Below are 9,620 nucleotides of genomic sequence, written 5' to 3'. Positions count from 1 at the left end.
TGTGTGGATGTGTTGCGATGTGTGGGGCGTGTCCCTGTGTGTGAGGGAGTGGCTGGCGTGTGTGGGCCTGTCCCTTGTGTGTGTGAGGGAGTGGCTGCGTGTGTGGGCATGTCCCTGTGTGTGTGAGGGAGTGGCTGCGTGTGTGTGGGCGTGTCCCTGTGTGGAGGGAGTGGCTGCGTGTGTGGGCATGTCCCTGTGTGTGTGAGGGAGTGGCTGCATGTGTGTGGGCGTGTCCCTGTGTGTGAGGGAGTGCTGCGTGTGTGTGGGTGTGTCCCTGTGTGTGAGGGAGTGGCTGCGTGTGTGGGCATGTCCCTGTGTGTGTGTGTGGGCGTGTCCCTGCATGTGTGTGTGGGCGTGTCCCTGCATGTGTGTGTGTGTGTGAGCGTGTCCCCTGCGTGTGTGTGTGGGCGTGGCCCTGTGTGGCTAGGACGGCACACCCTGACAAGTACATATAAATATATTCATAAAATAGCATTTACCTCATTATGATGTGATATAGACGACACCCCTTAGTCATTACTGAATTCGATAATCGTCACATTTTGACATTTCCATTTTGCTGAGGACTTTGATTTGCTAACATGCAGTTCCTCTGGAGAAACTTTGAGATATCAGTACATTGCTCAAGGGTCAATGACATTAGCAATCTAGTAATTCTGAACTGTGCTGCTTCTTAGTCAAGGCTGCTGATTACTTTTGCACAAGCACCTAAGGATTTCTCTGCCTGCTTATTTGCTGGCCAGGCACGAAGTCTCGTAGATCAAGCCACAAGTGTAGGTTAGAAGAAGCTCTCCTTCTCCTTCCAGTACTCCATCCTTTACATTTACTGTACAACTTTACAACTCAGTCACTTTTCTCAGGATATACGTCTTGAGATATTAAGGGTAAAATCTGGAGATGCTCAATTGAAGATCAGAAGAAGCGTGTGTCCTCTTCCTCTCTTCCATGTCTTTACAGAATGTACAGTTTTTTCGTCTAAGGCAAAACTAAATTAATTGGTATTCCATTAATTGGAACAAATGTATGTTATCCTAATTCACAAGCCCTGTGTGCTGCTGCAGTTCTGTTGCCCCAGCTCTCTGAAAAACACGAGAGGAACCTGGAGATTGTGGAGAACATGGTTCTTCATTATGGAGAGAGCGGAGAATGCGTCACCCAGCACTGAGTCATTTGGTGGCTCGTGAATGAAGCCCCACGTCTTGTTTCTGCTCCATTTTGTGCATGGTTCACCCATGCAGCTTACCTTAACCATTTACTACTGGATAGTTAATGCTTACCAAACATTAGAAATCGCATTGGTGGATATGGATCGTCACTGTTATTTCCTGTGAATGGCTAAGGCTGCAATGCTTAGCTTACAATTATAGCAAAAGTGCAAAAAATATGCATGATATAATCTAACTACTGGCATTTGTCTCACTTTCCTCTAATATATATATATAGCTGCATACTTTAAATTTTATTTCATATTAGCATGTAATTAGTTTATGTTATCATCAAGGCGGGCCATCTCAGGTATCGTGTGATCTATACCCAATGTCAATTTGAAATTTGCTTCATCTCGTCTAACTTTGGTAGAGGACATTACCAGAGTAAGCCACTACACTGATCCTAGATAAGTCTTCCTTCGCCGACCTCTGTGCACTCCAGACGGATTACTGTAACATAGCCTCCCTCTGTCTCTGTGTGCCTTGGGCTTTTATTGAATATGATGTCACCTGACAGTATGGATCACTCTGAAGAGAGGGGCCACTGATGTCCCAGCCAGACGAGGTAGAGTGGAGCCGCTCGCACACGCTTTCTGAGGCAGATATAAAAGTGCAGAGTGCTTTTAGCTGTAGCTGTCAATATAAGGACAGTGTGCATTCAACACTGACTGTGAGCTCCGAGCTCCAGACCAGACTGTTGTACTTAGGAGTTTTATGGAATAAAGCAGTGTCATGTGTTTAATATTTCTGTCTATTTTAGTACAGTGTAATACTCCTCACCATGTGAACGGCGCTTGTTGGACTACAGAATGATGAAATGCTCCATGTGCTACATTGAAAGGAAGGATGAGAACATTCTGATGTTATACCAAAGCCTCTGTGTCTTATGTGACACTGGGATTTCACAGCTAGTTGCCAGGAGAACTGCTTGGTTACCTTTTGAGAGTAAGTTTAAGTTGGAAGTAAGGTTGTTTTGATTGATTTGATGGTATCCATCGTAGCTTGTCCTTCTGGGTAGTTCCTACAGTGGACACTGTATTCCTCATGGCACGAACGTTTTTTGAGCTGCACTTAATGGACTTATTTCCCCCAGAATGCAGGTTCAGTAGTTTTTCTTTCCCTGTGTGGAGTGTGACATGCAGGCACCGGTCTCTGTGTTCAACAGTGTTTAAGAGGCCGGACCCTGAGAGCGTCATCGTCAGCTCTCCGTCTGCATATGTGCTTTATTTATGTAAGGACTGAAGGTTTGGGTTGCTCGCGTGTGACCCCTCCACCCCACCCATCACCAGGCTCTGGGCACAAATAAAGCAGGAAGAGCAATTATTTCTGGGCATCGCAGGTTCCTCTGCAGCCTGTGGTTGGTGCTCTTTGGGACTGTGGTGTATCTCTGCATCTGGCTTTCTATACCCATTATCTCTCTTGCCATCGCTTGCTTGCATGCTCATTTTCCTTCTCTCTGTCTCTTTCCCCCTCTCTCTCCCTCTCTTTTCTCGCTCTCACTCTCTATCTCTCCCCCTCTCTCTCTACCCTCTCTCTCTCCCCCTCTCCCTCTCCATAGGTTCACACTGATGTCTAATTAAAGCCTTCCTAGATTTCCCTCCACTCCTCTTTCCCTCCCTCTCTGCCCTTTTTGCCTTGCAGCATTGTCCACTTATTTTGCTTCTAATCATCCTCTGAAGCACCTATTGAATGATTAGAGCATTTCCACGGCCCCAACATCAGAACACAGGTCTTCAGTGAGACTACTTCCACCTCTGGCCTTTCCTAGTTCTCACCACTCCTTTTATCAGCCTCGGGGCTCTGCTGTGCTGAAAGTGCTGTCCAGTATGGCCAAAGAGACTCGACCTTACCTCTCTGTCCCCCCCACAAACTAACACACAGCACTGGGGACGGCAGTAAGGGCCCATCTAGTGACATAGAAATATTATTTTATGTTGTTGTTTTTGTTTTTTTGTTTGTTTTTTGTTTTTCTTGATGAAGCCCAGGCCTTATTAACAAAGTTTCCGAAGTCCTCACGTTTCTGATGTTTCATGACCATGTGTTGACAAACTAATAAACATGTATTTATGGAAGTGTTTGCATGGTTCACTGCCAATGACTGACCAAGCAGGGTCAAAACATTTGCGTGTGAGAGCTTTAGCTTACGTTGTCCGTAAGAGTCGAGGTCTGTAAAGATGAAAATAGAATAGTGTTCCAGAAAAAAAAAAAAAAGTTAATTAAAATAATGCCTTCTATTTTCTTTCTGCAGGAGCACCAGACCAACGTCCTTGGAGGAACCATGCAGGTGGGCCATGGCTCTGCTGGCTAATCTGATTGGACAGAAGGACACAGACCTTCAACCATTTTACCAGCAAGGTGCTTGTGCCACTAGTGCCACTGTCTTCAAACACAGCACTGTGCTTCATTGTTATCTGTGGAGCAGACGGGTACCAGCCTGTTCTGTCCACTCTAAGTTCAGCAAAGGCAGAGAACACACACGGCGCGAGTATGCACTCATGAAAAGGGCCCGTATTCAGAAGGCCGTATTCAGAGGGCCGTATTCAGAGGGCCCGTATTCAGAGGGCCCGCCACTTGTTTTTCTTACTTGAGTGTGTTTTCGTTCCATTAGCGGATCATTGTTGCTGTCATCTCACTGTCTGAGTGCAAAGCCTGTATGTGTGTGTGTCTGTGTGTGGGTGTGTGGGTTCATGCGGGTGTGTGTGTGTGTGTAGGTGTGTGTGTGCGTGTGTAGGTGTGCGAGTGTGTGTGTGTGTGTGTGTGTGTGTGTGTGTGTGTGTGTGTGTGTGTGTGTGTGTGTGTGTGTGTGTGTGTGTGTGTGTGTGTGTGTGTGCATGTCCGTGCCCGGCCCGGCTGTCTGGGTTGGCTCTCAGTGACTGATGGGGAAGGGGGAGAGTCTTCAGCTTTGTGGAGGTCTTTCATCAGCGCGCTTGTGTGTGTGGGCTCGGCCCCCGCAACCCCCATCTGCTCCCGCCCGGCTCTCCTCGGCCTCTGCTACAGCTGCTCTCAGCCTGCCTCCCTCCCTCCCTCCCTCCCTCTCTCTCTCTCTCTCTCTCTCTCTCTCTCTCTCTCTCTCTCTCTCTCTCTCTCTCTCTCTCCCTCCCTCCCTCTCTCTCTCTCTCTCTCTCTCTCTCTCTCTCTCTCTCACTCTCTCTCTCCTCCCTCTCTCTCTCTCTCTCTCTCTCTCTCTCTCTCCTCTCTCTCTCCCCTCTCTCTCTCTCTCTCTCTCTCTCTCTCTCTCTCTCTCTCCATGTACCTCTGCACCTCTCCAACTCCCTCCCTGCTCTCATCTGATGCAATTTACCCAGCCACTGGGTATCTCCCTCGCTCCCCCTCTCATCTATAAACATTGGAATGTGATTTCTGCTCTTTTTTCTCCTGGTATTGTTGTTGTTCCACCACGGAGTGCCCGGCCTGCTTGCTCTCCTGCTTCCCGCACTTTCCTCCCTGTGCTGAATTATTGAGTAATGGATTCCTTTAGCCATGCTCATGTTGACAGGTTTAGGCTTGTGTGTTAAGCAGCAGTGCGCTGCTGGTCCTCCATTAACCCGTTAGCGCCGCTACAGCCGGGCCTGCGCCGGGCCTGAGCCGGGCCTCTTCTGCATGTGTGTGGTCTGTGTTTGTTTCGACCGAGGTGAGATGAGTCAGAGATTCACACACACACTCCACATTCAACACACACTGCAGAATGAGAGAGGCACCTTAGGAAAGAAAGAAGAGCCTAATGCGCCCACACACACACACACACACACACACACACACACACGAAAGGGATTCTACAGGGGCCCAGGCTCAGAGTGGTATGTCCACTGAGACATACCTATGGCTGAGAAATTGGCATGAAGTCATGGAGAAAATGTTTCACCTCTGAGTACAATTAAATCATTACTGAAAATAAGAAGAGGGGATATTGGGCTACTAAATATGTTTCACGCTACTAAATATGAAAGAGTCCAAATCACTTAAATAAAGGACATTTTTATTTTGAATGGCCTCAAAACACAAGAAGCTCAGGACAGCAGAAAAGGTTTAGATAAGAGACATTTGTGTGCCATTTTTCATATACTGACAGGTTTTTTTTAATCATTGAGTATCCAGGTTTGTTTTGTTATCCAGTGCTGTAGTTGAGGAGTAGAGAGTTGGTCAAATTGCTGTGGAGTATTATGTGAATCCTACGTGTTTGCACGTACTTCCTGAGGCCATTTGCATACTTGGCTGTAATTGCACTCTTTCTCGCTTTGGGTGTCTACAAAATGTTTCTCTACATCATAGCCAGTGCTTTAGTCCTCTCCCCCCGTGAGTGCTCGAGGGGGGGGGGGGGGGCGTTAGACCCAGCTCCACTCATTACAGCGCAGGGTCACATGAAGGCCACCCCAACCATCCATCGGCATTATGCGCCTTATCAGTTCCCCCTCTCAGGAAGGCCTGACCCAGCACTAAATATAACCCTGACAATTAGTGCTATCTGGCTAGCGCTGGCTAGTGCCGCACACCACCACTAGAGGAGGGGAGTGGGGTGAGGAAACATGCTATAATTGGCCCTTTTAGGTGTGACTAGCAAAGCCGTGGATGTGGGACGCAGGCTTGAGAGAGAGGGGGGGGGGTGAAGGGGTGGAGTGAGGGGAGAGAGAGGGTAGGGGAGAGAGAGAGGGGGACTAAGAGTGAAGGAGTGAGAGGTTGAAAATTAAAGAAAAGGAAGAAAGGGTGTGAAGAAGGAGCAGAGGGGAGGGAGACGGACGGAAAAGGAGATGAGTTTTTATAATTGGTGAGATTTGCCAGAGTGAAAGATAAGATCCCCGAGGGAGGAGAGAGAGAGAGAGAGAGTCAGACATGGAGAGTGAGGAGAAGAGCGGGTCTGTCTGCCTGTCTGTCTGTGAGGGCCTGCCTGTCTGTCTGTGAGGGCCTGCCTGTCTGTCTGTGAGGGCCTGCCTGTCTGTCTCAACCCCTCTCCTCCTTTCCCTCTTCTCCCTTCTTCCTCCCCTCATCCCATTCTTCTACCCCATCTCCCCTCTTCTGTCTCATTCCTGTCTTCCCTTCCCCTGTCCTCCTCCCTCTCCTCTTTCCCACTTCCCCTTTCTCTATCCTTCTCTCCCTTTTCCTGTCTCTCTTCCTCTCTACCCTCTTCTCCTCTCCTTCTACCCTTCTCCATTCTTCTACTCTTGCCCTTCTCCTTCTCGCTCTACCCATCTCTCCTCTCTTCCCTTCTCCATCTCCTACTCGCCCCTCTCACCTCTACCCCTCTTCTTCTCTCTCTCTCTCTCCCTCTCAGCCTCTTCCTTTCTCTCCCCTCTCACCATCTTCCTCTCTCTCTCTCCCCTCTCACCCTCTTCCCTTCTTCCTCTCCTCTCTCTCTCCCCCCCTCAGCCTCTTCCTTTCTCTCCCCTCTCACCCTCTTCCCTTCTTCCTCTCTCTCTCTCTCTCCCCTCTTCCCCTCTTCCCTTCTTCCTCTCTCTCTCTCTCTCCCCTCTTCCCCTCTTCCCTTCTTCCTCTCTCTCTCTCCCCTCTCACCCTCTTCCCTTCTTCCTCTCTCTCTCTCTCCCCCCCTCAGCCTCTTCCTTTCTCTCCCCTCTCACCCTCTTCCCTTCTTCCTCTCTCTCTCTCTCTCCCCTCTTCCCCTCTTCCCTTCTTCCTCTCTCTCTCTCTCCCCCCTCAGCCTCTTCCTTTCTCTCCCCTCTCACCCTCTTCCCTTCTTCCTCTCTCTCTCTCCCCTCTCACCCTCTCACCATCTTCCTCTCTCTCTCTCCCCTCTCAGCCTCTTCCTTTCTTTCCCCTCTCACCATCTTCCTCTCTCTCTCTCTCTCCCCTCTCACCCTCTTCCCTTCTTCCTCTCTCTCTCTCTCTCTCTCTCTCTCTCTCTCTCTCCCCCCTCAGCCTCTTCCTTTCTCTCCCCTTTCACCCTCTTCCCTTCTTTCTCTCTCTCTCTCTTCTTCTCTCTCTCTCTCCCCCTCACCATCTTCCTCTCTCTCTCTCTCCCCTCTCACCCTCTTTCCCTCTTCCTCTCTCTCTCTTCCTCCCCCTCTCACCGTATTCCTCTCTCTCTCCCTCCTCTCCCTCCTCTCACCCTCTTCCCCTCTTCCTCTCCTCTCTCTTCTCTCTCTCTCTCTCTCTCTCTCTCTCTCTCCCTCCTCTCACCCTCTCTTCCTCCCCCCCTCTCACTCTCACCCTCTTCCTCTCCAGGAGTACTAAGGTCCCCCTCAAGCTGTGACGCTTCATTTAAAAATGGCTCCATGACTGCAGTACTTTGATTTGCTGATAAATAATGGGCCTGTGAGCTGTTCTCAGAGCCATCTGCTCAGATGCGTATATGGAATTTGGAGACTCACTTTTATTGCCTGCGTTCGGTTGTCATATTTTTGCTCCTGGACTGCATAACTGTGGATGTGAAAGTGCTCTCCTCCGGATTGTGTACTACTGACTTGTTTGTTTTGCATTCTTCATGGAGAATCTACATTCTAAAGTATTATTTGCATGAATCATTCGACTTGAAATAATGGCAGTAAAATTCACCTCAAAAAATGCCCTCAGAAGCAAGCGTACAGCTGTAAGCATAAATATTCAGTGTCTTGCAGCAGCCCTTTATACTGCAGGGTTAGTGGAGTCCTGCACTCCTAGCATGTCTCCGTGTGCCCATGCTGCCACCGACATGTTTGTGAGGCTTCCTACATTATTATTCTCATATATCCTACTCATCAAATGTTCTGCCGTTTTCACACTCGGCACTTGTGTTGTATTGTGACTAATTGTGGCTTCTCCGGGCTGCAGACTCTGTTCTGCTGTGGATTTTGGAGTCTCTTCATTAGGAAGACATCCCACCATTCCTCATGTAGCTGTGAAATCGCAGCGTGTGTCTCAGCAGAGGTAATTACTGCACTTTATCTGGTGTAATCTGGCAAGCAGACACTACTGAGCACATGGCTTCATCACTAAATTCAGACGATTATGTGTGTGACTTAACTCCAGCTCAGACACACACACACACACACACACACACACACACACACACACATCCTCCTTCCCTTTTTCAGAACTGTTAGATATTATGCAGCTGTCCTTAGCCAAGCACACACAGCCTAGCCAGACGCACACTACCAAACAGGCCCGGCGTACAGTACATACAGTGCAGTAGCTTCTCCCCTCTCCTTGCTCGGTTCTGATGGCTCTGTGTTCATGATGTCCCACTGGCACGGCCCCTCTCTGTTTCCTATGAGCTTGTGTGCACAACTCCAGAGAGCTCGGCCCCTGTATGGTGTAAACTGTGCACATCCTCTCAGCAGGAGAGCCTTATTTTATTGATTGTTCTGTAGCTGGTTTGCTTCTGTTTGTGCAGTGTGTTGCTGATATCCTGAGCAAAGAGAAACACTTTGATTTCTTCTCATAGAGTTTGCTTCTTTTTTTTTCTCTCTAATGTATTTTTGCTTTTTCGTTTTTGTTTTGGTTTTACTCTCACCTGGAAGATGTATATTTCATACATGGCAGTGTTTTTGTTCTCATTTATCAGTGCAGGGAGAGTGTGGTATTTTAGTCAGCCGCGCTGAGGGCATAATCATTCACCAAGCATTCATTTAGGTACGTATGAAGTGTATTACAAAATTCACTCATCCTCAGAATGAATGTTATGCTTCTTGTGGTTAATTCGATCATTTTTTTTTTCAACAAAGCATTGCTGATTCTACATCGGTCTGAGATGCCAGCTAGTACTGCCTCAACATGATCTGCCCCGCCTTGGGGCAAAGCTTCCTCTGCTGATGGAGCATTATGATCTAACATTTGGCCTTTCGTGGCACGGAGAACGATTTCTCAAAGAATGCGTTGGCAGCCTGTGGTGGTGGAGGAGCTCGGGCTTCGCCGTAGCGCTCGTGACGCGAGGTCGTCTGATGTGAGCCACACACACACACATTCAGCCATCCTGCAGCTCAAGTGCCTCCCTGATCTGGGGTGCCGCTTTGGCCCTAGTGAGGCAGGAAGACGGGAGAGGTTATTATTTCAAGATGAACAGATTATTCATGCTCTCTTATATTTCATCAATGCCAGTGCATGAAATGGAGGGGGGTGGGGGGTGACTACAGGGAAATGGAAGGCACGATAAAAGATGGTATCTCTCAGGTGTCTCATAAATGGCTCGGAGGGAAAGGTGGGGTTCTCTATTTGTCTTTATGTTATTGTCTAGATTAATGCTCAGCACCATTCAAACCCTTTCTTTTCTTTCTTTTGTTCGTTCACACTTCTTCATGGGTGAGTGTGTGCGGGGTGGAGTGTGTGTGCGGGGTGGAGTGTGTGTGCGGGTGGAGTGTGTGCGGTTGCCGGGGTTGCAGCATGCTTTCATAAGAGTCATAAAGCTCGCACCGAATGAACTGGAGGTCAGAAACGTCTGTGGTCTAATGTTCCTTCTCTTTTCTTCAGTGAATAAAAAGACTT

General features: G+C 48.5%; 1 protein-coding gene across 1 annotated transcript in view; it reads left to right on the top strand.

Annotated features, from left to right (window-relative positions):
- ulk4 (unc-51 like kinase 4) overlaps positions 1-9,620 on the top strand; it is a 110,518-nt gene that overhangs the window by 67,012 nt on the left and 33,886 nt on the right. The window contains 2 exon segments of the mRNA XM_076988554.1: positions 3,457-3,495; positions 3,497-3,563. Of these exon segments, the coding sequence (XP_076844669.1) occupies positions 3,457-3,495; positions 3,497-3,563 (106 nt within the window).

Source organism: Brachyhypopomus gauderio, unplaced genomic scaffold (assembly GCF_052324685.1).
Source record: "Brachyhypopomus gauderio isolate BG-103 unplaced genomic scaffold, BGAUD_0.2 sc62, whole genome shotgun sequence".
In the NCBI taxonomy this organism is placed as follows: Eukaryota; Metazoa; Chordata; class Actinopteri; order Gymnotiformes; family Hypopomidae; genus Brachyhypopomus; species Brachyhypopomus gauderio.
Note: the sequence above shows the minus strand (reverse complement) of the source record. Positions and strands in the feature narration are given on the sequence as shown.